Source organism: Panicum hallii, chromosome 1 (assembly GCF_002211085.1).
Source record: "Panicum hallii strain FIL2 chromosome 1, PHallii_v3.1, whole genome shotgun sequence".
In the NCBI taxonomy this organism is placed as follows: Eukaryota; Viridiplantae; Streptophyta; class Magnoliopsida; order Poales; family Poaceae; genus Panicum; species Panicum hallii.
Window position 1 is genome coordinate 51,252,787 of NC_038042.1, and position 27,491 is coordinate 51,280,277.

The 27,491-nt window shown below is 51.8% G+C and overlaps 5 protein-coding genes across 7 annotated transcripts; 4 read left to right on the forward strand and 1 right to left on the reverse strand.

The window, feature by feature from the left end:
- The first annotated feature begins 3,014 nt into the window (after positions 1 to 3,014).
- LOC112892336 (phospholipase A1-Ibeta2, chloroplastic-like) lies at positions 3,015 to 4,973 on the forward strand. Its single transcript, XM_025959516.1, has one exon. The coding sequence runs from the start codon at positions 3,150 to 3,152 to the stop codon at positions 4,773 to 4,775; it is 1,626 nt and encodes a 541-aa protein (XP_025815301.1). The 5' UTR covers positions 3,015 to 3,149; the 3' UTR covers positions 4,776 to 4,973.
- Positions 4,974 to 5,328: 355 nt separating this feature from the next.
- Positions 5,329 to 9,203, forward strand: LOC112892344 (probable enoyl-CoA hydratase 2, mitochondrial). 3 transcript variants are annotated; one of them, XM_025959535.1, is made up of 8 exons: positions 5,329 to 5,663; positions 5,766 to 5,950; positions 7,075 to 7,149; positions 7,357 to 7,444; positions 7,548 to 7,599; positions 8,235 to 8,338; positions 8,412 to 8,488; positions 8,721 to 9,203. In XM_025959535.1, exons 1-8 carry the CDS (start codon positions 5,492 to 5,494, stop codon positions 8,898 to 8,900), a joined length of 933 nt encoding a protein of 310 aa, XP_025815320.1. In that variant the 5' UTR covers positions 5,329 to 5,491; the 3' UTR covers positions 8,901 to 9,203. The 3 variants fall into 3 exon arrangements, with proteins under 3 accessions (XP_025815320.1, XP_025815315.1, XP_025815325.1); XM_025959530.1 differs by having other exon boundaries at positions 5,355 to 5,663; positions 7,357 to 7,447; XM_025959540.1 differs by having other exon boundaries at positions 5,362 to 5,663; positions 5,766 to 5,935; positions 7,357 to 7,447.
- Positions 9,204 to 13,296: 4,093 nt separating this feature from the next.
- LOC112873772 (probable enoyl-CoA hydratase 2, mitochondrial) lies at positions 13,297 to 17,620 on the forward strand. Its single transcript, XM_025936823.1, has 8 exons — positions 13,297 to 13,620; positions 13,712 to 13,881; positions 15,014 to 15,088; positions 16,157 to 16,247; positions 16,360 to 16,411; positions 16,770 to 16,873; positions 16,995 to 17,071; positions 17,253 to 17,620. Exons 1-8 carry the CDS (start codon positions 13,446 to 13,448, stop codon positions 17,427 to 17,429), a joined length of 921 nt encoding a protein of 306 aa, XP_025792608.1. The 5' UTR covers positions 13,297 to 13,445; the 3' UTR covers positions 17,430 to 17,620.
- A 435-nt stretch (positions 17,621 to 18,055) lies between these two features.
- On the forward strand, positions 18,056 to 22,270 carry LOC112878780 (ubiquitin carboxyl-terminal hydrolase 3-like). Its single transcript, XM_025942996.1, has 9 exons — positions 18,056 to 18,216; positions 18,334 to 18,465; positions 18,559 to 18,612; positions 19,944 to 20,049; positions 20,672 to 20,730; positions 20,819 to 20,893; positions 21,312 to 21,360; positions 21,475 to 21,551; positions 21,952 to 22,270. Exons 1-9 carry the CDS (start codon positions 18,166 to 18,168, stop codon positions 22,033 to 22,035), a joined length of 687 nt encoding a protein of 228 aa, XP_025798781.1. The 5' UTR covers positions 18,056 to 18,165; the 3' UTR covers positions 22,036 to 22,270.
- Positions 22,271 to 22,533: 263 nt separating this feature from the next.
- Positions 22,534 to 25,175, reverse strand: LOC112878779 (nitrate regulatory gene2 protein-like). The gene is made up of 3 exons (XM_025942995.1): positions 24,070 to 25,175; positions 23,836 to 23,981; positions 22,534 to 23,711 (listed from the first exon to the last, which is right to left on the reverse strand). Exons 1-3 carry the CDS (start codon positions 24,608 to 24,610, stop codon positions 22,683 to 22,685), a joined length of 1,716 nt encoding a protein of 571 aa, XP_025798780.1. The 5' UTR covers positions 24,611 to 25,175; the 3' UTR covers positions 22,534 to 22,682.
- Positions 25,176 to 27,491: the final 2,316 nt, after the last annotated feature.

The following is a 27,491-nucleotide window of genomic DNA, read 5'->3' on the forward strand; positions in this document are numbered from 1 at the left end:
TATGTAAACTTACTTCACGCTAAAGCCTTTTTTTCCTTTGGAACCCTCATTGCATATTCCTCAGTTATTAAATTGCGTAAGTCATGCAAGTATCTTTTATACTTATGTTACTTTTTAAACTAAGTTGCAGGTGAGCAGAAAGTTGTGTTTGACCACTTCTACCCCGCTGATCCCGGTGCGGGGGAGGAGTAAGTCGTTGTAGTCTCGATGGTGTCCTTGAGCAAGCCATCATTATTTTATCGCGCTTTTATCAAGTTTATCCGCTACTAGTCGTTTCTTTTGGGAGAGCATGATAAACTCTAAACCGTCTCTTCTAATGCTATTTGTGAGCCCAAGACTTGTAAGTTGTTGAAACTTTAATTTTAAATTTGAACCCTTCTATGTTGAACTTATAATGTTTAATTGTCGAACCTTTAGAATGCTTAAAATTGCTCTTTGTGGTTTATCGGCAATATATATTATTGTAAACGATATATGTGTGTGCTTGATCTTGAGCATATGGTGGAGCACATACCGGGACTATCAGATTTGATATTATTTTGGCGAACGACGTGTCGATTATTCATGTATTTAGATTTAGATTAACACATGGGACGCTCTCGGAGAGCGCGTATTAGCTCTCATCTTATTAATAATGACCGATGGTTTGCTTAAAATAATATTAAATTGGACGGTTCGACAACGCAACAACGCAAGTATTCAAGGAAAAAATGGAGACGGCCCAACGCAAGAACTACCAAATCTTGGACAGCCGGGCTGTTGGTACACCGATTTGTCTGGAGTTTTAATTTTTCTTGGATCTGAGAAGCTACATGAGTACATGATCCGAGAGTGATTTAAAAACTCAAACACTTTACCCCATGCTTCAGTACTAAGCACTTTGTCAACGCCCATATAAGGAATTTTTTCTGAAATAAATAAAAAGTTGGACGGAGAAGCAGCGGTTCCTTCTTTTTGTGCGCCGCAAGCTGGTCCTGGCATACTAAAAGCTACCCGCAAGTACACCACCGTTCCCCAACTCCTCAAGCCAGAAGCCACCATAATTTAGTGGCCAAGTCAGTGGGGGGCTGTGGGCGCCGAGGGACAACTAAACAACGTGGCCCGGAGAACGCGACGCCCACTAGTCACCCCGGCGTGGTGGTTAGCGTACGTGGCCAACTCACCCGCGCTTTCATCTCCCGGGACGGGAGGGAGGGGCGATCGCTGCCAGTGCCAGCTGCCCCCGTCCCTTTCCGTCACGTTCCTCACGTCAAAGCTGCATTGTTCACGCCGCGAATTGACAATTATCCTCTTAACTTTTGTCGTCCCCGCGCCCTCTCGCTCGTCTCCGTCCACCATGAATCCATGATCTTCCACGACCAGACTAATCCACCATTCCGCTTGTGGATTGGCCACCCGAGCCATTTCGGCACACCTGAAAAGGCCTCGAGCACCTTGCCCTCTCTGCTGCCTCCTGCTAATGGAGCTTCTGTCCACTGAGATCTGGGCGTGCATCAACTTGCCCCCGCGTGCGCTCAGCTTATCCTGGCGGTTTTTAAGATGAACGAACGTAATTCGTGTGTTTTCCTAAAGGATCTTGTTCGGGGTACGGTGTTGATATGTCGCCTAACTTCAAAGACCTTTTCTTATAAAAAAAGGTACTTTTGCAAAAGAAGAGGAAAAAGGGGAGATTCAAAGAAGTGAAAACAACACGAAAAAAGGACTTTCGTCAGAAAACGGCTTTCACTAGCAGCGTCGGGAGGACAAGGAAAACAGCCGCTGCAGACAGAGAAACGGAGCCTGCTGTGACTGGTGAACTGTTGATGGATGAAAGGAGCCTGTAGACTGTAGAGGTGCATGTGCGTGCATTGCCCCTGTCGACGGAACGGAGAGACCGAACCGGAGGTGAAGATTAGACCATCAGAGCGGGTCCCCCACATGCGCATTACGGAATGATCAGCGAGCCCGTCTTGAATCTGACCACCCTTGTCCCAGTTCAAAATGCGGTTGCGTTTCAAACATTTTTCGGCCAGCGACTCCAGTCTCCAGTCCGTACCCGTACGTTCATATGGGGAAATAAAAGTTCGTACCGAGCCCCTCTCAGAATTCCTTGTGGAACCTTTGACGTTCGTGCGAGCCTCGATGGCCAGCGACCCAGCTCGCCGGCCTGTCATGAACACGGTTTGTTTAGTCTGCAAAATGATCGGCGCTGATGCTTAATTGCTTAAACATCGCCGAACATGTCTGCTGATGGGCGAGCTGGATCGCATCGGGGCGTCGCGTCCGGCGACAGAACGGGAGGCAAGAGTTGAATTCCAGCCGAGACCTGGGACAGCGCGGATGCAAACACGGTGTTTGACCTGACAGACCAAAGCTTTTTTTTCTTTTTCAATCTCGTATTCTCGTAGTAGCTGGCCTGGCATCTGTTTCTGCAATTCGGCAGTCAACACCGCTTGCGTCGGCGAGCCCTGCGTCACCGGCCGGGCCCGTATGTGAATATCCAGGCCCACGCGCGGTCGCGTGCTGCTCGCCCTGCCATCAAAACAATTACCAGGACCGGACCTTGGAACCGCGCGCGGCATGTGGACACGCGCTCGCTCCTCGGCGAATGGCCAAGACGAGGACCGGACCGAACCAGGAACGCGCCACGCCACGACGTCGCCCAGCGAGCGATCCTGCCCAGCGATGCCGGGGCGGGGCGCATGGAGGAGCTGACAGGGACTCGCCGGGTCAAGGCGGAGGCAGCGAAGTCCAACGCACCCGCGCACCGCGTAAACCCCAGCGCTGTCGCGGGCGTGGACTAGTCGGCAGGCCCTCGGCTCGGCTCGGCGGCAGTTGCCGCGCGCGGTGGTCAGTCCATCCACGCCCCAGCCCTGCGCAGCAGGGCGCGTACGCGCCCACCCGCGGCTGACTTTGTCGCGTCCTCGGGGTTACGGAATCGCGACGTCCTTCGGAGTCGCAAGTGGCAACCACTCCAATAACAATTCTCACCCCGCCCCGCCCCTGCCGCTGCCGCCCCCCGCTTATAAAACCCCGTCGCCCCCCGTGTCACCTCACATTTCGATAGCTAGCTAGCAAGCTCGGGGGACCTGGTGAGCACGCAAGCCTACAGGGTATACTCGTATATCGCAGCGCGTCGATTCGGATCTCGGAAGAAGGAGGCAGACCCGATGACAATTGCAGCGGCGGTGACCGCGCCCACGACCTCGCCAGTGCACGTCGCGCCGCGCCACGCCGCGCCCGCGGTCCAGCCGCGCGCCGCGCCGCGCCGGGAGCCGTCGCCGCTGAACCCGAACACGCCGGCGCAGGCGCTCCGCTCGGCCGCCTCCGCGCCCCCTTCGTCCTCGGCGGCGGCGGATGGAGCCAGGGCGCACATCGCCAACCTCGACAAGGTGCTCGGGAAGCCGCCGAGGCCCGCGAGCCACGCCGCCGCCGCGGCCAGGCAGGAGCAGGAGCAGGACGGCGAGCAGGAGCCGCTCAGCGTCCGGCACGGCCTGCTCAACGCGCTGAACCTCTCCTTCTTCGTGCCCATGCCCGGGATGCGGGCGCGCACGGCCGCCGACGAGCACATGTCGCCGCGCAGCCTCATGCACATGCAGCAGCTGCTCTCCGCCGACTCCCCGCGCGCGTCCCCGAGGTCCACCATCGCGCCGCGCTGGCGGAGCCTCCACGGGGAAGGGGGCTGGGCGGGCCTCCTCGACCCGCTCGACTCCGACCTCCGCCGCGAGCTCCTTCGCTACGGGGACTTCGTGCAGGCGGCGTACCAGGCCTTCCACTCGCTGCCCACGGCGTCGGCGAGGCACCGCGGGCTCATGCTCCCCGACCGCTCCTACCGCCCCACGCGCAGCCTCTTCGCCACCTCCGCGCTGTCCATGCCGCCGTGGGCCAAGCGCCCGAACACGCCCGAGTGGCTCACGCAGCAGTCCAACTGGATCGGCTACGTCGCCGTGTGCGAGTCCGAGCGGGAGGTCGCCCGCATGGGCCGCCGCGACATAGCCATCGTGCTGCGCGGCACGGCCACCTGCCTCGAGTGGGCCGAGAACCTCCGCGCCTCGCTGGTGCCCCTCGATGGCGAGAGCAGCGACGGCGCGGAAGCGGGAGCGGAGGAGCCCAAGGTTGCGCGGGGCTTCCTCAGCCTCTACAAGACGGCCGGGGAGAAGGTCAAGAGCCTGTCGGAGGAGGTCATGGACGAGGTCCGGCGCCTCATGGAGAAGTACAAGGGCGAGGAGCTCAGCATCACGGTCGTCGGCCACAGCCTCGGCGCCGCCCTGGCGCTCCTCGTCGCCGACGAGGTCGCCACCTCCATCCCCGACGCGCCGCCCGTCGCCGTGGTCTCCTTCGGCGGGCCCAAGGTGGGCAACGCCGCGTTCGTGGACAGGCTCAGCAGCAGCGGCAAGGTCAACGTCCTGCGCATCGTGAACGCGGGCGACATGGTCACCAAGGTGCCCGGGGTGGCGCCGCGGCTGCCGCACAAGAAGGAGCAGTACCAGCACGTTGGCGCGGAGCTCCGGATCGACAGCAAGAACTCGCCGTGCCTCCGCCCCGACGCGGGTCCCGCCTGCCGGCACGACCTGGAGGCGTACCTGCATCTCATCGACGGGTTCACGGGGACGGGGCGGCCCTTCCGGCACGACGCCCGGCGCAGCGTGATCCGGCTGCTGCAGCTGCAGAGGGGAAACGTCAAGAAGGAGTACGTGAACCGCGCGCGCGAGCTCGGCGTCGACCCCACCGCGCCGGTGGACGCCGGCCGGAGCATGGCGTACGGCAACTGCGCCGTCGCGAGCCCCTCCTCGTGACGGGATCAAATTACCGTCGGGCCGTCTTGTAAATTTTGTAGGAGGAAGAATTCTTTCGTTAGTGGCGGTTGCGAGAGGGGAAATATCTCTCATTTTCCGCTCTCTTTTTTCGATTACCATGAATGTACAGGAAAAACTAAACAAGCGCAAGTGCGCAGATCAATCAATCCAGTGAGAGCGTGACCTTGATGTTTTCTTTGCCTCTTACCACTGTGAATTATTCATTGGTTCAGTTTTTCTTCTGAGAAAGACTGGCTCTCTCTCCTCTGTACCCGAAGTCTCGATGTCGTAGGTAGTAACTTGGAAATTTTCAACTCGTAGATGGCGTGTGGAATCTGACGGTTACTATCAACATCAGAGCATCAGCAAGCCAAAATGTTTCAAAATCCTCTGACGCATCATGCTTGTGCAAGTTCTGACCATCGAGCTGCTACTATCCTGTAATTCACGTTTCTAGTTGCAAGTTGCAACACTCCTCATTGAGCAAAGCTGTTACGGTCTTTCAGTACTAGTATTTGGCTTTGACAGTAAAAGTTGATCGAGCAATTTCTTATCGTAGGAGCTAAGATTCCCACGTGTCTTATTGGACCTATGCATCCATGAAGTTGAGTACCTAGTGGTTGCGGTCAGCCGGTCACGAGCAGCATTTTTTAACTTTTGCCACATCAACGAGCCAGCACCAAACACGCCTCTCCCAACTGTCCCCAACTCCCAGAATGCGCAGCCCGCGGGGCCTCCTCGCCATCTCCGGCTACCTTGCCGGCCGCCACGCTCCGGCGGCCTCCGTATCCACCACAGGCCACCACTCCCTCTTCTTTGCCCGCGCCATCCAAATCCTAGCCCAACCGGAGCCCGTCCGCCTCCAGGAGCTCTCGGCACCCGACTCCGGTCTGTCACTATCTCCTCCTGAAAGCTCCGCCTATTTTTCAGAGTTGTTCTAAAATTCCTCCTTTTGATTATTCTTGAATCTTGACCCGTGTCCGGGATCAGGGATCCTAGAGCTCAGGCTTGAGCGGCCGGAGGTCAAGAACGCCATCAATTGGGATGTGATGAGGAGGCTGCGGAGCGCCATAGAGAAGATTCAGGCCGACGCGGCGGCTAAGGTCGTCCTGGTTGCGAGCTCAGTGCCGGGGGCTTTCTGCGCAGGCGCCGATCTCAAGGTCTGGAGTTGCTCGGTGAGCTGGTTTATTCGTTTAGACATTGGAACACAATTAAATGAACAGGAGTTTCTGCTAGAATAGAAGACAAGCGAAAGTGGTGCAGGTGCATGTGCGGGTTATAGATGATTAAAGAGTAGTAGTTGCAAAATGCTGTCAGCGGATTTGACAGGTGAGCTTTGCGTTATGCTGACATTGATGTTCAGAAATAATTGTGTGTGTTGCTAGATTAATTGTTAAAAAAAAGGAATGGCTGGAGTGTGGGGAAAAGAAAGACTCAGGGCTAGGCAGCATATAGGGGAGTCGGTTTCTTGATTAGCGTCTCACTATATGAGACAAAGAAGATGAGTGTTCTTAAAGACAACTTTCCAAAAAGAATGTGCTGAATGACAATTCTAGAAACTCTAGGGTCTATAATTATTAGTAAAGAAGAATACAGAGTGTGGCTTAAAGACGAATACATATAAATTCTCAGATGGATGATTAGAAGATTTATGAACTTATTTAGTAGTTGAACTACTATTATTGCACAAGTGATTGTGCAATTGCTTGAGATATTGTTCTGTATAATTTTAGTTTGCACTAAATACAATAAATTCGTATCATGATACTGTGAAGGCTAATCTAGATTCCCCCCCATTGTCTGCTCTTTCTTCTCAATATTTTGTTTGTTTGATAGCTCTTTATGTTTCAAGCTCTAACTTTAAGTGGCGGTTATCTGTTTCTATGTTTTTAGATTGTTTCTTATCTTCTGAATCAACTTTTTTTGGTAAAATCAAATGATGAAAATTTAACCATGACTATGTTCCCTCAAAACAAAGGTTGGATGCTTTTGTTTCTTTAAGAATCTCTATTATATTTTTCTTTCCTCATGGCAGCTATAAAATGATTGCCATAAGCCTTTATAATGTAATGGACATCAGAATGCTGTTAAAATATCATGTTTGCATATCCAGTGATGACATTAATTTCTCAACCAATTTGTTTGACATCATAATTAATAAAGGACTACTTGCCTCCTTGCCCCTATCCCTTGTTTTTGACCTTTAGCTCAGTTCAAGAATTAAAAGAACATCACTATCATGTATAGTGAATAATGAAATCATGTGGGCCGCATCTCAGAGCAATACTATTGTTAACAGGAAAGGAAGCTAATGGGCTCTTCTGAAGTTGGAGAGTATGCTAGATCCTTGAGGTCTACATTCTCGTCTTTTGAGGTTTGTATGAGGAACTGAAATTTGACATGCCCTTTTGCATCTATAACATTAAATCAACAAAATGAGCAATGGTAAACGTATAAATGTGTACTACATATTTATACACATTCCGCACAAGATTTATTATTTTTCTTATCACTGGCCATAGTTGTTCGATATTCATATGCTGTTCTTACAGGGCTTACAAATTACATTTTGTTTGAACAGGCACTCCCTATTCCAACAATTGCTGTTATTGAAGGAGCTGCTTTGGGTGGTGGCCTAGAACTGGCTCTTTCATGCGATCTCCGCATATGTGGTGTTGCCTTTATCTGGAGCATTACCAAATTCTGACCATCTTGTGGGATAACTATTTCCTAGTGCTTTGAATATTTAAATGTATACCTACACTCTTGCAGGGGGAAATGCAGAACTTGGACTGCCAGAAACAGGCCTTGCCATTATACCTGGGTACGTAATTATGTAACCTACATAGTGCATTACTTTCTAAAACAAATGGTTGAAGAACCTATCGAGATGTTCTGAAACAAAATGCACTGACTTTGGGAATCCCAGTTTTTTATGCTTGATCGTGAAGTAGTAAATTTAACCCTGTAAGTGAATGTTATTTTATCATAAATGAACTGCTGAGCTCATATGGGGGCAACTGACCGCTTCCTATCCTGCAATGGAATGTGATTGTTGAGGACGACTAGGTCACCATTATATACGAAGACTGACCTTGTAGTTAACACAGGCTATTCTTCAACATGGTTGGTAAAAAGTTTTAACACAAAAGATGCGAAAATAAGTGACTTGCAGAAGTAGACATCTACATTTATTTAATGTATTGCAAATAGTCGATTTGATACATTGACGTTGAAAAGGTGACACCGACAAGCATGACTTCGCATGATGTATTTATTTTCCTAGAACCAAAATGGACAGTGGTTTTCTCTGTCATGATGGAACATGCCCACTGCATGTTTTGACTTAGTAAGTGTACATGCATTTCTTATTATAACATTAAAAAGTTTACAAAACCTTTCCAAAATGACCAAATAAATCATCTTGGTGAAAATTACCTCCATTTGCTGAACTAACAGAGCTGGAGGCACACAGCGCCTTCCTAGGATCGTGGGGAGGTCCAGGGCAAAGGAACTGATATTCACCGGCCGTAAATGTGATGCAGCTGAAGCTGTAATGATGGGTAAGGCTAGCCTTGCTACCTATTTTTGCCTGCTTACTTGTTGGAACGATTCTTAAATGTGTTTGCATTGCAGGACTTGCAAACTACTGTGTTCCAGCAGGGGAGGCTTATCAAAAAGCTCTTGATATTGCCCGCGAGATAACTCAAAAAGTAAGAATCAGTCTTATTGTGACTACTGAAGTCTGAACACAGGAAGTTCTTCATGAGTTCACACTTCTGAAGTTCTGATTAAGCATTTACTTGGCTCACTATATGTTAGAAACTTGAGTGAACGAATTCATCAAAAACACAATAATGAAAACTGCAGGAGTAATTTGCTTGGGATCAGTGATCCAGAGCTCTGTACCTGTAACCACTCTGAGATTGGTTGTCTTTCTTGCAGGGTCCCCTGGGGATAAGAATGGCGAAGAAGGCTATAAATCAGGCGATGGAGGTCGCCGACATGTCCTCAGCATTGGCTGTTGAAGGGGAGTGCTACGAGCAGCTGCTGCACACGCAGGATCGCCTTGAGGCCCTGGCTGCGTTTGCAGAGAAAAGGAAGCCTGTCTACACGGGAAAGTAGTGCCATGTCATGTTGCTGTTAGGCCGGGGTTTTTTTTTTTGATAATTAGGCCGTTGGGGCTCCTGTCCTGGTGGACTGCAGCCTGTCTAGCCGGGATTGTATATGGAGGCTTGGGGCTTGATTGGTTGGCTACCAAAACGTGGGCATGCCAATCTTTTTTACCAAAACGTTGGCAATTTTAGAAGGTGGGATACCTTTTAAATTCCAACCAAACAAGCCCATATTTTGGCATGCCAAATTTTGAGCCAACCAATGAGGCTCTATGAGACTCTAGATGCTAGATGAATGGCATGTGCTTCTGCATGAGCTGGCCGTGGCGCGCCGATGTTGACCGCGACGGCCGGCTCAGCGTCTAGGAGCTGGACGTGATGAACGCCGGGGAGCTCGGGCTGGCGCGGTGCTGCAGTCGGCGCTGCCTGCGCTCGAGGCCGCCGCCGGGGGCGCGCTGGTCGGCGCGGACGACCTCGCCAGGGCGCCTGCGCTCGGCGTCGTGGGCACCGCCAGCGCCGAGGACTGCACGGCCATCGTCGAGTGCCCGGACGGCGACGGCGACAACCGCCGCCAGGGGCGCGCTGCTCAGAGCGGCGCTGCAGCCCGCCGTGCCGGCGCTCCACAGCTCGCCCGAGAGTTGACAAGTCAATAACTTCCGCAAATCACCCCTTGAAACGGCGCAAATGCATATCTTGACGGCGCAAATCCGATCTAACGGCCGCGAGGGACCCCAGGTTTACCGTCCACCCCCGGACGTTATTTTGTTTCCCGACCCGGTCATATGCAGGGTCGGTGCCTCACCAGGTTCGCCGCCCGCCGCAGTCCGCCGTGCCCGCGCTCACGACCACCCTTCCCGTCCGGTGGGTGATCTAGGGCGACGCGCCGACGGCCACCTCGTCATTGAGAATACTCATCTCCTCTACGTCCTAAATTCAGCGTGCAGGAACTCCTGGACTCGACGAACGATGGGCGCGCTCGGCGCGGTGCTGCAGTCAGCGCGGCCCGCGCTCGAGGCTACCTAGGGCGCCGCCAGCGCCGAGGGCTGCGCGGCCATCATCGAGTGCATGGACGGCGACGGGCCATCACCATCGAGGAGTTCAGACTCATGGCCGACCTGCTCTAGAACGAGGCTAGAGAGCCTAGGCTGCTACACCTACGCGTGGAACGGTGTTTAATTTGATGTGTGCCCGTGGCGTTCATCTATGTACTGAGATCGACATGAGGACAATAATCGAGCACTTGTTCATCTATGTTCCTCCGCGGACTATGCTGCGTGCAAGAAGAACACGCGACCCTTGCAACTCGTGGAGCCTACAGCCATGGAACAGAGCAGTGGCCACGTCTGTCGTCTGGTGGTTGTGGGAAGCTGGAGCGGCAGGGCAACGGGTCGCAGCAGCAGCCGGCTCACGGTGGAGGCGCTCCAGGACGTGATGAACGGCGGGGAGCTCGCGCCCGGCGCGCTGCTGCAGTTCGCCATGCCGGCGCTCCACGCTGACGGCTCGAGGTAGCCGCCGGGCCCCACCGATTCGACCACACGTCGGGCACTTGAAGCGGTGAACATGCAAATCTTGGCCGCACGAGTCCAATCCAACGCCCGCGAGGGACCCCGGGGTGGACGATATTTCATTTACCGTCCACCCCCGGACGTTATTTCGTCTCCCGACCCGGCCATATGCAAGGTCGGTGTTTCGCCAGGCGCGCCGCCGCGGCAGTCCGCCGTGCCCGCGCTCACGACCACCCTTCCCGTCCAGAGGGGGCGACGCGCCGGCGGCCACCTCCTCGTTGAGAATGCTCATGTCCTCTCCGTCCTAAGCAGCGCGCAGGAGCTCCTAGGCACGATGAACGCTGCTGCTGCGGTGCGACCATGGCTGAAGCCGTCCTAATACAGCACGTTCCGAGTACTCTCCAGGCTCCAGCTAAACCTCCTGTCGGATTATGATATTAGATCCGCGCCGCGTGATCCATATCCAACGATGCCCGTTGCGTCTCTCTGTCCCTCTCTCTCTCTTTCTACGATTTTGCCATTCCTAAAACTGGATTTCACTCGAACGTCATCCCACATTTAGACTTTCGCTAGAATGCCATTATAAAATAGTGCCAACTCTATACTATTTTATTTTACTATTTTTCGCTTATTTTTGCCTTTGGACTGCCCAAACTATTCCTAGCCCTTTCGATTGAACCGGCCGACTCGTTGAGTCCAACCAGACTGGCTTTTTTTTTTTGGAAAATTTCTTCAGTGCCATTGGGTTAAACTCTGTTCCTTTTAAGTCACCACAAAAACTCTATTCTCTTATAACCCATTGGCTGTAAAATTTAATCTCCTCTAAACCATCGTTGTTCATGTCGGTAAGTTTTCTGTGTGCTGACGAGTGGGCCCGCATGGACTTCTCTCCTTTCTGCGCATTCTCCTCATCATTTGCTCCCAGCTCGAGCTCGACGGCCGCCGGGACGCCGGCGCACGAAGGCATGAGCTAGAGGACCAAGGGAGGTGGATGCACCGCTCGCCGCAACAATTCGTTCTCCTCGCCGACATCACCGGAGTACGCCCACGCCGGCCCCGGGCAGGAGGAGCCCGCGCGCGAGCCGAGCGTTATAGCGCCGCAGCCGCTCGTTCTCCTCATCGACGTTGCCGGAGTACGCCCGCGCCGGCCCGGGCAGGAGGAGTCCGTGCTGGCCCGAGCGTCCTCGTCCGCGTCGCTTCTCGACGGGGCCACGTGGACCGTCCGGGACCCGGTGAGCATGGCGATGGCGGTGGTAGTGTGGAACACAGGAAGCAAGCCGGTGGAGCTGATGAACGCCCACCCCCTCCCCCTGCTCCACCACCTTCGCTCGCTCGCATGGTGGCCTCGCCGCCGTCCATTCCCACCACCACCGCGTCGCCCTGCCCGACCTCGGTCGCCCCAGACCTCGAGTCCGCCGCCACGGCCGGTAGAAACACGCTCCTCCACGTGGCGGCCGCGGCCGGGCACGCGGACCTCGCGTCGCTCCTCCTCCGCCGCGCGCAACGCCGCGCTCGACATGCCGCTCCACCTCGCTGCCCGCGCCGGGGCGCACAAGGTCATCGCGCTTCTCGTCGCTTCCTCCACCTCGACCTCCTCCGCGCCATCCCTGCGTTCCCTGACCCGTGCCACAAAAGGCGCGGGGAGACGTCGCTGCACGACGCCGTGCGGCGCGGCCACGAGGCCGCGTCGCGCGCGCTCGCCACCGCGGACCCGGGCCCTTGTGGGGCTGTGCGGCGGCGCCGGGGAGTCGCCGTTTTACATGGCGGCGGCGGGAGGTGGATGGAGGAGCTAGACGGTCAGCTTTAATATCCATTAGCGCGAAGTTACGGTAGGATGGTCAACAATTGTTTGTAGGGGATTAAATTTTACACCAAATGGCATCTACGGGAAATGAGTTTTCTTGGTGGTTTGTAAGGGACTGGAAGTTTTGCTGATGGCATTGAAGGGATTTTTCCTCCTTTTTTCCCTCACCGCCCCTCCCCTCGCGTTCTTCTTGACCGGCGGCGGAGCTCGGCTCCCCGGCGCGCCTTGAGGTGCCCGTGGCCTCGGGGTCGCCGGCCGCGCGGGAGGGACCTCCGGCGCTCGGGGACGACGTGTCCCTGTTCCTGATGGCCATGGGTGCGCTGGGCGACGGCGCGGCGGTGTCGATGGTGCTCGTCCGGGCCATGGCCAGCCCTCCGGCGAGCGTGAGGACAAGGGAAAGCCCAGCCTCGACCTCGCAGCCCGTTCATGTGTGATGCTCGTCTCCACCTTATCTTCACATCAAATCGAGCCCGCCGACACCAAAAATTAATCTGCTCTAATCCGCATGTACTTTTGCATCTCTCCCGCATGCAAGCATAAAAAGAAAATCACCGCCACCTTCTTTCTCCTGAAGCATGGCCTTTCTCTCTCTCTTATTTCCCCTCGTTCTTCTCAGCCAATTTTGACCGGGTCAGACAGACCACAAGCAAAGATGCAGCATCGGAATCCATAGAGGCAATGGAGGAAGTTGAGCACGAGCTTCGCTCCAGGTTGTGGATGCAGCACGCCCACTCGCGGTATCCATGACAGCAGGAGTGATTTCGGGTGGAGGCTCCATCCGCGGTGACGCCGCTGTTCCGGCCATCTGCGCTCACACCCGCGACTGATTTGGGTGAGGAGAAAGCGAAAGAGGCTGACGAGACGAAAGACGCGAGCTCGAGGACGGGGATGAGGTCGGGTCTCGGCGAAGCCCACCGGCGGTGGCGTCGCTTGCCGCCGGCCATGGCCGCGAGATAGGGAGACCGAGCGGATATGGTTGGGTGACTCAAGGGTACAACGGTCAGTTCGTATGGTTAAAAAAAGGTGTAATCATCGGACGAATTAAAAAAGATAGAAAAGGCATTGTAGCGGATAGACAGCTTTTCATATTAATATTGCAGCGAAACCTAAATATTTAATGGTATTTCAGCGAAGCTCAGTTTTAAAAATGGCGAAGTAGCAAATTTCTCTCTCTCGACACCTCGTCATCACCCAGTCAGTCTCCCAGCCTCGCCCGGCTCTTCCTCGCGCGCCGCTACACTCCAGCATGCTCGGCCTCCGGCGCCTCCTCGCCGTCTCCGGCCACCTGGGCGGCCGCCGCGCGCCGGCGGTAGCCCCCGCCTTCGCGGCCTCCTCCCACAGCACCCTCTTCGTTCGCGCCCTCCAAATCCTCGCCCAGCCGGGGCCCGTCCGCCTCCAGAAGCTCTCGGCGCCCGACGCTGGTCCGTGCCTGTGCTGACCGACCCCATCCCGAGAAAATTTTGCGTTTGCTTGTGGGGATCGTATTTCCCGGCTGTGATTCGTTGGCTGCAGGTATCATGGAGCTGAGGCTGGAGCGGCCGGAGGCCAAGAACGCCATAGGGAAGGAGATGCTCCAGGGGCTGCGGAGCGCCATCGAGGAGGTGGAGGCCGACGCCACGGCCAACGTCGTCTTGGTGGCCAGCTCCGTGCCCAAGGTTTTCTGCGCGGGCGCCGATCTCAAGGTACCCGTTGCATCGCCTGTATGCTGTATGTGATTTGTGCTGATAGCCTGATACGGAGTGTATCTTTCAGCGGCAACCATTGCTCACTGTTTGTGAAGTTTCTAGAGCACATACGCTGTTGCCTTCTATTTAGCCATGGGCCCATGGTGTCACATTTTTTTTAATGTTTATTTGGTGGTGAGCTGCTTCATTGTATTTAGCGACGTGAATCTCCTTGTGAATGCCACATTGCAAGTCGCTGCTGATGGATTAGTTGCCAAAATTCTGCAGGGTAAATGGCTGGTTGAATTTGATATATAATGCTAAAGACAAAATTGGGAGCAATTGAATATTCAGAGAAGCTGAATTGTGATCCTAAGGGAGTAAGAATAACTATGGCTGGTTGAGTTGTGACTTGTGAGAGCGTATCGAGGAGTTGGTTTTCTAAAGAATATCAGTTAGTGATAAATAGAGGGGGGGGGGGGGGGGGCAGAGTCAAGAGCAGGGGGGGAGGGTCACACTTATGTTCTATTAAGTACTTCAGTAGGATGGTTGCAGCTATGAACTCTACAATTAGCACATTGTACATTACAAGTAATGTAAGGCTATTCACAATGGGAGTTTCATGGGGTGTTTCATGGCATTAATTAGCCTGCCACATCAGCAATTTGGATGATATGGCACATCATTTAAGAAGTAAGAGTTTCATGGAGGATGAAACTATGTTAACCCATTTCCAAGAACTTGGAAACCGTGTGAAACCTCCATTGAGAGTGTTTTGTTTCATCTTCGCACAATTGAGTAAATCCTATTGGTTATTTATTTGCAGCATTTAAATAGTATGTTGGCATATGAAATAGTGAGATGAAACTCTCTATTGAGAGAGGGTGTTTCATCCTTCTACAAAGTTGACGTGGCATTCTTGGAAATATGGACATGAAACCCCCATTGTGATTAGCCTAACTATCTTAGACTCTTTTCGCACTGTTTACATGTTTGCTTCAGGAAGCAATTTGCTTGACTTGCCAAAAGAATGCTAGCCTTTTGCATATATTTGACCTTTATGTCAATTACAGAACTGAAAACATGCATCCCTTGTACAAAAAATGATGATGATTGCAATGATTTTAGCGCCTCTCCTTAATATTGTCAGGAAAGGAGGTTAATGGGCCCTGCTGAAGTTCGGGACTTTGTTAATTCCTTAAGATCTACATTTTCATCCATTGAGGTTTGTTGCATAACAATAGTATGTTCTTATATATATAGGAAAAAGTCTATATAACCCCCTAACATATCGAGGGTCGACTACATCACCCCTCAACTATAAAATCGAGTTTTTGACCCCTTCATCTTTGCAAAACCATTTAAAACAACCCCTAAGGTGGTATTACATGGTCGTTTTGCCACGCTGGTACGCTGAGGTGGACCGAGATGCTAACATGGACCAACTGACAGGTGGGCCCAACTAGTAAGTGGCAGATCACATCCCTCTCTTCTTTCCCCCTCTCTCGTTATCCTCTGACCACAGAGAAATCCAGCGACGACGATGATGGAATCGGCAATGGCACGGACGGAAGCCGCCAACACACTGCAGCAGCAGCCGAGCTGGCGCTCGCTACAGTACCAGCGGGGACCGTCCCCGTCTTGCTGCCAGCCTCGATCGCCAAGCCGGAGTGGCAGCGGCATGTAGCGTAGAGCGTCGCGAGACTCGCTGGACCTACCCGGCGTGCCCTGGAGCTCTTTGGGATGGACAGCAGGGAGGAGCAGCAGGTCGGGTGTTGACGCGGGCCCACGCGAACGTGGGCTCCAACGCCGTTGGGCGAAGCAAGTCGGGGAGCAGGGACTAGGAGCAGGTCGGGTGCTGGCGCGGGCCAGCGAGTGTGGGCTCCGGCGCCGTCGGGCGGAGCAGTTCGGACGGCGGGGACGAGAGCATGTTGGGTGGTGGATGGCCAGAGGATAAGGGGAGAGAGAGGGGGGAGGGGAAGAAGAGAGAGATGTGATCTGCCACTTACAAGCTAGGCCCACCTATCAGTTGGTCCACGACAGCATCTCGGTCCACCTCAGCGTACCAGCGTGGCAAAACCACCATACAAAACCACCGTAGGGGGTGTTTTACTGTTTTAAATGGTTTTGCAAAGCTGAAGGGGTTAAAAAAGTTGAGGGGGTGATATAGACGTTTTCCTATATATATACTGTCGCTCTCAGATTTAGAAAATTAGTATATGAATCCTCCACGTAGATGTTAATTGTTTTCTAGTATGTTTAGAACGTTACACCTTGCAAAATGTATAAGCAGGCACTGTCAATTCCTACAATTGCTGTTGTTGAAGGAGCTGCTTTCGGCGGTGGTTTAGAATTGGCTCTTTCATGCGATCTTCGCATCTGTGGTAATGCTTTTACTCTGCAGCGATAAAATTTCATCTACCTTAAGGAAGCAAAGCTTTCTTCCTTTCTTTCAAGCACATATGAATGCATTTCCTTTTTCCAAAATCTTACCAGGGAAGGATGCGAAATTCAGCTTGCCAGAGACTAGCCTCGCTATTATTCCTGGGTATATGGCACTTTACCTTTGTAAGCAAATCTTTATATTTTGTTGATATTTTGTTTTCTATGGTGCTGGAGTTATTCTAGCCTGGTGAACTGAATTTAACTAGCGGTGCTAAATAGCCAAACCTCTCCTTGTCATAGAATTCAAAGCTGAAAATTTCATCATCTATAAAAAAGTTGAAACATTGCAACCTTGAGTGTAAAATTTCTGTTAAAAGGAAAAGGTGGTTGTATTGCTCATTGCACTTGAAACATTGCAATGGCATGAGGAGAATTTATGGAAATAAATTTCAGAGCTCTTTTGGAGGTCCAGTTGTAAATGATATGCTTCATCTGTTAGCATCCATTTGCTTCAAATGTAGAGCTGGGGGAACACAGCGCCTTCCTAGGATTGTTGGAAGGTCCAGAGCAAAGGAGCTAATATTCACTGGTCGTAGATTCGATGCAGCGGAAGCTGTAACTATGGGTAAATCCAGCCAATTTGACTTTCGTCCTGTGCTATGAGTTCTTTGTTTCTAGGAATAGCCTTTAATTATTTCTTGCTTTTTAGAAGAAAATACGTTTTGACATGTGTATTTACATGGCAGGAGTAGTAAACTACTGTGTTCCTGCTGGTGAAGCTTATCAAAAAGCTCTCGAACTTGCACGGGAGATAAATCAGAAAGTAAGAAGCCATTGAAATAATTACGGTCTTCATTTGACAAAAATCATTTTTGCCATCTGAGAATTCCCAGCAATACAGTATATATTTATCTACTTGTGTTGGTTAGTTTGCTTGAATTAATTCCTGCTAGATCATTGCCCCATCCTTCTTGAAGTTCTAAGCTTTTAATCTTTTGTTTCAGGGCCCGTTGGCGATAAAAATGGCGAAGAAGGCCATCAATCAAGGGGCAGAGGTCGACATGACCTCGGCACTGGCTGTTGAAGAAGAATGCTACGAGCAAGTCCTGCACACTCAGGATCGCCTTGAAGGCCTAGCTGCATTTGCGGAGAAAAGAAAACCTGTATACACAGGAAAGTAGGGCTGTGGATGATCTTAGATTCGTAGTAATAAAGTGAAACTAACATGTCATCTTAATAGGAGTGGCATGATGCGTCCACATTCAATCATTCATGTCTCTGTAAATTTCAGAAACAATAAAGACGCGTCTCAGCATCTGGCATGCTTGATGCTTCCTATTCGAATTGAATTTTGCTGCGGCGTTGGACTTCAGATAGAGGGAGATTAGACCAAATTATTCGAATGAATGAATGCAGCCCATTTCTCTCCTACGTACTGAAGAGAATTGAGTTAGGATCTAATGCTCTAAAACAAGCCTAAAACCCTGCCGTGAAGTTTTCCAAATTAGCATCGAGTTAGTTGCTTATAAGTTTCTTTTTTTTTTGGAAGGAGTTGCTTATAAGTTGGTGCAGTGTACTAGTTTTATCCAATCCTCCTACTCCTTATAAAAAAATTGCTGCAAGTTTCAAAGACGACGGCGTTACGCACGACTGCGTCGACGGCCCAACCAACAAACAACAGCCCACGGCTGCTGGCCAGCAGGCCCATGTTCTAGCCCGTGCGCCACGTAGCCGGGCAGGGCGTGCGGCGTACTGCGTACGCCACCTGCTCCCATCAGTTACCCACCCCGGAGCATCAGAAAAACCCCACACCAATACGGCAGGCCCCCACACCCGTCTTCATTCGATTCCCCCGCCCCTTCGCCTTCCCGTTCTCTCGCCACCCGCTTTGCTCTTCCTCCGCCGCGCGCCGTGAAGATGGGGAAGCGGTGGATCCCGCTGGAGGCCAACCCGGACGTCATGAACCAGGTGAGCCTCGCGCGGCCCTCCTCCGAAGCCGGTGCCGGCTAGGGTTTCGTTTCCTCCCGTTGTTTCGGGCCGCTCTCGGCTCTCGCTGACTGATGCCACGGGGGGCGGCGCGTGCAGTTCATGTGGGGACTGGGGGTCCCCGAGGGGGAAGTGCAGTTCTGCGATGTATACGGCCTCGACGACGAGCTGCTCGCCATGGTGCCCCAGCCCGTGCTCGCCGTCATCTTCCTCTACCCGCTCACCTCCCTGGTAAGCCCCCATTGGGTGGTCCGCTTTGTTTTCGCTTTTGATTGTGTGATCCCAAGGCAGAGATTGATGGGTCCATTGCCTTCCGTTGATCAGGACGAGGAGAAGGAAGAATTGGGTGCTTCCGGTGCGTCGACCGCAGGGGGCAAGGTATGGTTGCATCCTCTTGTTCTGTTTTTGCTGTCCCCTGCATTCAACGTGTTCGACACAACGCTACTTTGGTGATGCTCTGTTATATAGATGGGTGTGCTAAAGTAGGGAATATAAATTTTAGTCTGAAACCGTACACAAGTTTTCCTAAGTGGGTGGCTATTGTGCCAGTCAATATTTCTTTTGTTAAGAGTGCAATTTGAATTTTGCTGGTGAAAAATTCTTGTAGTTTCAGGATAGTCCCTTGGTCCTTGAAATGATGTATGAACTTTTGTGATAGACCATGATATCATGTTGTGATTACATCTGAACATCCTTTCAGTTTATAGGTGGTAGATTTCTGTAATTTTGAAAACACATTAACTGATAGATTGTTTGGTTTGAGGAGCCACCCCATCTCAATGGTCCATCATGGAATCATCCCATGAATTTTGGTGGGATGAACCCATTCCTAATTATTAAGCTAAGCTTGTGCTTTTGAGGAATGAGATAGCGATGGATCAACCCATTCCATTTCTCAAAGAAACAGAAATTTGAGGAGTGAGAACGTGATGCATCACCTCATTCCTCAAACAAAACACGTCATAAGTGTCATGTGTTACTACTTACCAGATAAGGAGTTGAGCACGAATTTGTTTTGACTCAGCATTGCTCTATCCGCAGTATATTCTGATGTTACTGCAGCACAGTGTACTACTTGAATCAAGTATAGTACTATGTTTGGATGGTTGATCTATTAAGCCTTCAAAATTGAGAATTGAACTATCTGGGATATTACTAAATGATATATTCGAGTTGGCTCCATAAAAATAAAGCTCCTGTGGAGTAGCTGCAGAATTGTAAAAATATTTTTTTCTACTAAGATACATTTTATGTGATTAATTTACTTGACCACGGTCATGGAACATTTCTCTATAACCAGAAATGGCTTGCACTGTACTTTTTTCTGTGGTGCATCACAGCTTTTATTGGGCAAATATAATGTCAGACAGTCTATGAATCATGTTTGTGTTATATATGATAGCCTTTGTTTCATATTTTCTCACTTCAGTTTTATAATAAACAAGCAATTCCATTCTTCAAATGAAATATTGATGTATTCTCCTCTGGCTTCCATTTCTTTCATTATTCTGTTTAAAGGTATGAAAGCATGTGATGTTCTAGTTGTTGATACCTTTGCTTCTTTTTTTCACTTATGTCATGCATAATTTCGTAGTGGACATCAATTGGACAAATGTTGAGTTACTTGAAACTGTTTTTACCTTGACAATATTGTTGAGGCGGATGTTGGCTTCTTTGTTTTTTTTTAATCCCAGAGCTTCATGATGCAGGATCTGAGCAAGAAGGTATACTTTACAAAGCAGACTGTTGGTAATGCATGTGGAACAGTTGGTGTTATTCATGCAATAGGGAACATCGCATCTCAGATCAAGCTAGGTAATTTTAGAAGTTTGGATTTATTAGCTACTTGTGTACTGTCTACACTCCAGAGTCTACAGCCTGCTGTTTTGAGTCAGAATATTTCTAGGACCTAACATGGAAGGCCATAAGTGCCTTTAATAATGGATAAAAAGTTTGCAGATAGAGATGTCCTAATATCCAGGAAACGGCCACTTGAGCGATATTGTTCTGGTTCAGTTAGTTATCCTTACAGTAACCAGTAGACATTCAGTTCAGGATTATCCACCAACAGTTACTATTTTATGATGTCAGGATGTAATCAAGATTATGCGGCTAAAGAGGTCAATTAGCATAAGTAGGAGAAAATTATCGAACTTTTGCCTGTTGTTTCATTGATAACTTGGACAAGGAAAGTTCATATCCTGATCAGGCTTTCTAACACATAATATTGGCTAAGCTTTGTTCATGCTTCCTTAAAGCACGTTTTGACAACCTGAGACCTGTCTCAAATGTTAATTCTTTGTGCTTACCTCTTTTCTCTGTATGTTTTGAACTTATTTAGTTTGTTTGCTTGACACGTGCCTTTCATAGAGTAGTTTGAGTTGGAATTCAGTTTGACTTGTAGCATGTCTTAATGGGTGCTTTGTCTTATTTGCAGTTGAGGGGTCCTATTTTGAGAAGTTCTATAAGAAAACAGCTGACATGGATCCAATCCAGGTTAATATTAGCATGCAGAACTTAATTTTCCTGTATGGTTCATAATCAAGTCTTGTATCCTCATGTGCGAAATATTTCCTATCATCAGCGTGCTGCCTTTCTTGAGGTGGACGATGAGATGGAGGGTGCTCATTCTGTTGCTGCATCTGCTGGTGACACTGACGTAAGCACATCCAAGCAGTTTATTCTGATATGATTATTGCGATGCATTGTTAAACGTTATTCTTTGGAGTTCAAACCCAGGTTTCCTTTTGCATTGCTATCACGACTGATATTGTTAGCTCTGAGTCAAGTCATGTTGCTGACAGTATTCCATTCTATAAGAGCCGCAGTTTGTATCTTATGTGCTTCCATTTACTATAAGAGCTGGTAACCTGGGACTTGTAAATAATGTCTTCAACAAAAGGCCACTGTAATAATATGCTTCTTGAAGGAATGTTCAACAATACTAAAGCTTGTTGTACTGTTGGGATTTGGGAAGATGGATAAATAAACGTTCGCTTGATAATAGTAGTCCTTTATTCCACCAGTAATTTTCTTCTACTCTTGTCATCTTACAATTTTCTTGCTTTCCTGTGCAGGCCAATGTTGATGTGAATGAACATTTTGTATGTTTCTCCTGTGTTGATGGTAGGTGGTGCCACTATGGTCCCTAGTTAAATGCTTCATCTTATTGTTAGCAGCACACATGATTGTCTGTTGGTAAGCTGCTTATATAAATTTTTTTTCTCTGGCATGCATCAGGTGAACTTTATGAGCTTGATGGACGAAAATCGCAACCCATATCCCATGGCCCTTCATCACCAGAAACCTTGTTGCAGGTGAAATATTTCCTTGAGTTTTATTTGCTTTGTATTTTATGTCTTTCTTTTTTCCTTTTTAAAATATGCCGATTTCTGCCACTTATCATGTCGGTCATCTCTTTTACCAGAAAGTTTGGTGCTAGTGTTCCTTTCCCGAATAAAAGGTTCATAAATCTGGAAAGTTTGGTGCAATTGTCCCTTTTGTGAATAAAAGTACATAAGTCTGGAGGTGTGCTTGAGGGTGCATGATTTGTATTTGCATTGAACTTTAAGTATCTTTCTCGGCTAGCCTGATGCAACATACGTAACGGTTGTGGTTTATTCATACATCGATGTATGTTTAGTCTGTTTTCAGTTCTTTTATCGTTCTTCTGTAATAGAGGCGTGATCTGATTTTCTGCTTCAAACATGTTCACAGGATGCTGCAAAGGTCATCAAAGCCAGAATTGCAGAGAATCCGAATTCAATGAACTTCAATGTCATGGCTCTTTCAAAGAAGTGAATTAAACTGATGGATAGGGTGTTTGGCAGATGGCCCCCCCTTCTCCTTTCAGTTGCGCTGGGCACTTGCCCCGAATAGAAGGTTTGCATAGGGGGAAAACAACGGAAAACACTGTTACCAAAAGCACGAACCTGTGTGCTCGTTGCACAGAGTTTCAATCATATGACCTGAGATGTTTCGTTGATATGCTCTCGTGCCTTGTTGATGGAGGTAGAAATGGTTGTTCACGATTTCACTTCTTTCCTGCCTGTGTCGAATGGAGATTTGGTTTGCTTTGATACTCCTGGCGGTCATTTTCTCGTTCCTGTCTCTCTGGCGCTTTGCAAATTGATTCAGTGAAACTAGCATTTCTATCGCGCAAATGGTAGCAACGGTGCGTATGCAATTTCCTGCAGTTACGTGGCTGTGATTAATTGGTATAGATCAACCCTGGCTAACCAAAAGGAAGACATCATACGGGGATTTTATGCAGGTGCAAAAATTAAGGGCACACAGGCAAAACGGTAATATCTTGGTGTCTTCCGTGTTTCTAAATCCTATTTGGTTCTCTCTCTATCTCTCTCTCTCTCTCTCTCTGTATTTTGTAATGCTTGCATACATGCAAGAAACAGAAAAATGGAAACGCAAAAAAGAATAAACGCATGTAGCTACTGCAGCGTGTGGGTGTTTTGCTGCGGAGCCCTGCACACGGCCTCCAGCGAATTCGCAAGCGACGCCGAGAACGCGGCCATGGCCTGGAACACGGCGGGCAGCTTCTCCTGCACGCTGGTGACCGTGGCCGTCCTCGTCGCGTCGATGGCCTTGGCGTGCCTCCGCATCTCGTCCTCCACCATCTTCCGGCACGCCGCGATCTCGTCCCTCCGCTGCGCCACCTCGTTGCGCGCCTCCCGCGCCTGCAGGTGGTCGTCCCTCCACATCGGCCTCCCCCAGTGCCACAGCGACATGCCCCCGGGCAGGTACGAGTCGTAGTAGCTCTTCTCCACCTGCCGCAGCATCCGGGACTTGCGGTCCAGCTCCCGCGTGTGCTGCCGCACGCGCCGCGCCACCCGGAGCTCGTCGCTCTGCAGCACGTGGACGGCGCGCGCGGCGGCCGTGAAGCCCTTGATCGACTTGAGCACGTCGACGCAGTGCACGCGGTCGAGCACCTTCCCCCACCGGTCGGCGAACGCGGCGAGCTCCGCGGCCACGGGGGAGGCCTCGGCGCCGTTGACCGGCGCCACCGTCAGCCTGAGCCAGCCGCCGACGGCGTGGACGTAGTCGCGCTGGTGCTTCGCCACGGCGGCCATGGCGGCGCACCAGGCGTTCATGGCGGCCTCGAGCGCCCGCGTCGCCTTGTGGTGGATCTCCGTCGTGGGCTCCATGGACGTGCGGCTGCTCAGCCCGCGCAGCTGCTGCGCGATCAGGCCCTGCGCCTCGTGGTGCTGCCGCATCGCCCTCCACATGTCGAGCGTGGCGTGGCAGAGCCCCAGGAGCTGGCGCCCGAGGTGGGTGTCCCGGAGCTCCGCGATGGCGGACGCGCTCGTGTCCACGGACCGTGAGGCGGCCTCCAGCTGCGCGCGCGCCCTGTCCCACGCCGTCTTGAGCTTCTGGATGTCCACGCCGATCTTACGGCTGTACTCCTGGTCGCGCAGCGCCGCGAGCTTCTTGTCGTGCCTGATCTGCAGCCGCTCCCTCGCCTGCATTGCAAGATCAACATCGTTCGAGCGGTAATAAGACAATCTGTCATCGTGGTGACTTCTAGCAACAGCAATGCTGGAGGCGATTTGTTCGATATGTTGCTGTCAGTAATTTTTTGTTTACCTTGACATCCTTGTAGAGCTTCTTCTCCCATGCCAGGAGCTGCTGCAAGGTGGCGCTGTGCCTCTGTCGGCCGCTCATGCTGTCGATGCGGTCGACCGCTGGCGCCGACAGGCAGCAGAGAGCGCCCAGGAAGCTGTGCGAGCCACCTGCAAGAAAATCCAGGTAGCCAGTCAGTGACACACCCTGCGGACGTGTTCCCATTGGCTAGTCAGTGACTGTGACGCGGCGGCTTACCCTTGTACTCGGTGGCGGCGGCCTCGAGCAGGCTGGACACCGCGTCGCCGGCGACGCTGGCCTTGACGAAGTACTCTTCGAGGCCCGCCGCGACCTCCGCGAGGCTGCGGTGCCTCACCACCATCCTGAGCTCCTCCTCGGCCCCGCCGACGACGACGCCTTCAGTCCGCGTGGCCGCCGCCACCTCGCCGACGTCAACGAAAACGCCGCCATCCTCTTGTTGCTGCTGCTGCGATGCCTCGCGCCGGCGCTGGTCGATGGCGCGGAGCAGCGGCGGCGGCGAGGAGGGGGCGACCGCGCGCTGCACGATCACGGCGGGCGGGGTGTGGTCGGACACCGGGAGCGGCTCCCCCACCGCGAACCGCGTGAGCGTGGACGCGACGACGCCGAGCGACCTGAGGTACGCGGCGTGCGAGGCCGCGAGGAGGCGCCGCTGCCGCACGGCCTCCCGCATGAGCCGCCGCCGCTCCCGGCACCGCTTCGTGTGCTCGCGCGCCGCCGCCCGGGCCGCGTCCCCCTCCCTCGACGGCGCGGCTCCCATTGCTCTCGCTCCGATCGAGGCAGGCCGCGCGCGGCAACGGTGGGCGCGTGTAGCTCTGTTACCGGCGGCCGGAGCTCGCTCGGGGGTGACCGCGCGCGGGGCCGATACGGTGGTAGGGCGAAGCTAAGCAACCGAGCAGGTTTAGGAGGGTTTAGCGGCTGGCGTTCGAGGGAGTGTACTTATCGGCGTGGTCGTTCGCGGTGGATGGCTCGTCGGTTATGAACGCGCGGCCAACACAAAGGCAAGGACGTGGGATCGGGGATGACAGGAAGGTGGTGGGAAACGGAGGGAGCATCGGTTTTTTTCTATAAAAATCCACAATCTACAATAATCTGGGGTGGATTCGATTCGAGCCGGCACTAAATGGATGGCTTTCATATTTGAAATGAATATATGCTGAACGTATAGGGAGAACACACATGCTCGCCCGCGGTCAAGTCATTTTCCGCCCCGGTGCTGCTAGGCACCAGACGAGGAGACGAGGCGTCCAACTTCTCGCTGCGGCATCCTAATCCCTTCTGCGACGACTGAAGCATGCGTGCTTTTCTTAATCCCTCGCACGCGCGTTTAAAAAATCCGGATCGTGGGCTGTCGGCTCGAAAGGAAGGGGATGAGGTCGAGAGCAGTAGAGTACACGCGCGAAGGGAAGGATCCATCCGAAAATATATAGGAGAGGAGGGAGAGTATCTTTCTGAGCAGCAGGGATGGAATGGAAATATTCACGGCTAAGAAAAGGAGGCCGCCGGCCGAACCCAGCCAGCCCGGCGGATACACGCCTAGCTGATCTAGCCAGGCCTCTAGAGCCATCGCCCGTTCGTCACCGCCCACTGTTCCCCCCGCTTTGCCCCTCCCTCATCTTTCGCGCTCGGTGCGCCTGCTTTCGCGACCTCTTTTTTTCCCCCAAAGGCGACCGACGGACCGACCGAGCGGCCCCAGTACGAAGAATGGATGAATGATTGGTGACTGATTGGCCGTGTACGAGCCGGAAAGCGCGCCTTGCCTCGGTGCATGCAGTTTGCCTCGGGATGACGACGACGGAGGAGGAGGATAGGGCGGATCCATCGTTGGGAGGTGATGGGGAAAGAAAGAAAAAGCCGGAGCGTTGGTGAGATGATCGGTGCGGCTCTGGAGTCGATCTGGAAGGTTGTTGGTGTTCGCCGGCTACTGATTTGGCTACGCCTCTGCTAGTCTGCTCTGGTATCGCTGGGCTTCGCACTGGAGGCCCACCATCACCAAGGAGATGGACGCGCCCAGCAGGCAACAACAATTTCCCTCGCTAGCAAACGCCCGCGGCCGGGCCGCCCCCCGGCCACCGCAGACGCGGCGCGATGACGGCGGCGGCGGCGGCAAGGGCGCAATACCTGTCCAGACTCCAGAGATGATCGCTGCAACTTTCGACGTGGTTCTCCCCCTTTCTGACGGGACGCTCGCGGAGCCGTGGTCGCCGGAGCTACTGCCTAGGCGCTGGTAGCCTACCCGTGCATGCACGGCCGGTGTCAAGTGTCCTTGTGTCAGCAAAGCTGATCCAGCGACGTCTGCGATCTTCGCAAGGCGGCTGATGCGGACGCTGCTCTGCTTTGGAGAGGCATCATCCTCTAGACGGGAGTATAGACGGTTCGAAAGAGCGAAGCGAGTCGCCCATGGTCCGAACACGTTCCAGCCAACCTGGCCGTTTTCTTGGCTTGTCCACTTGTTTTTTTTTCTTTCTTCTCTAGATGGAGCTACGGAAGCACCGCCCTGCTGTGCACTGTCTGGCCAGGTCGATGCCGGCCGCTTTCTGTTCTAGACGACGGTATCGCGATGGTTACCACGTCCTCTCCGCTCGTGCGCATCGTGTGGACTGGCCGACTGGTCGGAATGCCATGCCCACAGGCCACATCTATCGCCATCGCGCTGAGCCAGCAGCGAGACCGTCTCCTTGCTTTGGAAGAGGGCACGGTTCCGACTATTCCATTTCAGTTTTGAATTATTATTATTATTATTATTTGCTGCTTTTCAAGCTCTTTGACGATCCTTCGGAGGCACAGTGCCCAATTTTCAATCAACGGTCCATCTTTTTTTTGCATAAACATCGTTCTCATGAGGTACCAATATTTAAATGGTAGCAATTCCTCTCTCTTTTTTTTTCTGCGGGCATGGTAGTCATTCTTCAAGTGGGGAAAGCATAAAAACGCTTTCATTTTTTCAAAGTTGTGTGACCAAATCTGATAAAATAACGCGCTAGTCGGCAAATGGAAACCTCGGCTGTCTTCACTTCGTCTACTTCTGTCTCGCACCCACCCTGATCCTACAGACGTTTCAAACTTTTCGCGTCCCAGGATTTGAAAGCCAGCTGTCAAGCACAAAACACCAGCTAATGCCTGGTGATCTCGAGTGGAATCATGACATCGATCTCTCTTTCATGGATAACCACGAGGTCATTATTATTCAAACCGACTTTTCGTTTCAGCTATTCAAACCATCTTGCTCGCTCGGAGCTCAGTAGTGGATGGGCAACACGCCGCAGTAGACTAGCAATCCATGAACTGTAGATTTCAAAATATATCCGCTCTCTTTTGTGCCTCGAGTTTTTCTTTTTTTTCTTTTTTTTGAAAGGAATTTTGTGCCTCGCCGCACCAAACCATCAAAGATCGCAGAATTCAATTTGCAGAAGCAACGGTGGGATCGAAAGTTTATTCGAGGTAGTGCGTGCTGGTCGCGCACGTGCTAGCTTTGGAGTTTTCTTTTCTTCTTCTTCTTCTTCTTCTTCTTCTTCTTCTTTTTTTTTTTTTTTGCATAGCACGGCGCCTCTGAATTTCTAGACCGCCTACCGCTGCTCGTCTGGTTGGTTTTGAAATTCAGGTCTCTGTCAGTTGACCAGATCCCTCAGATTGGCTGCGCA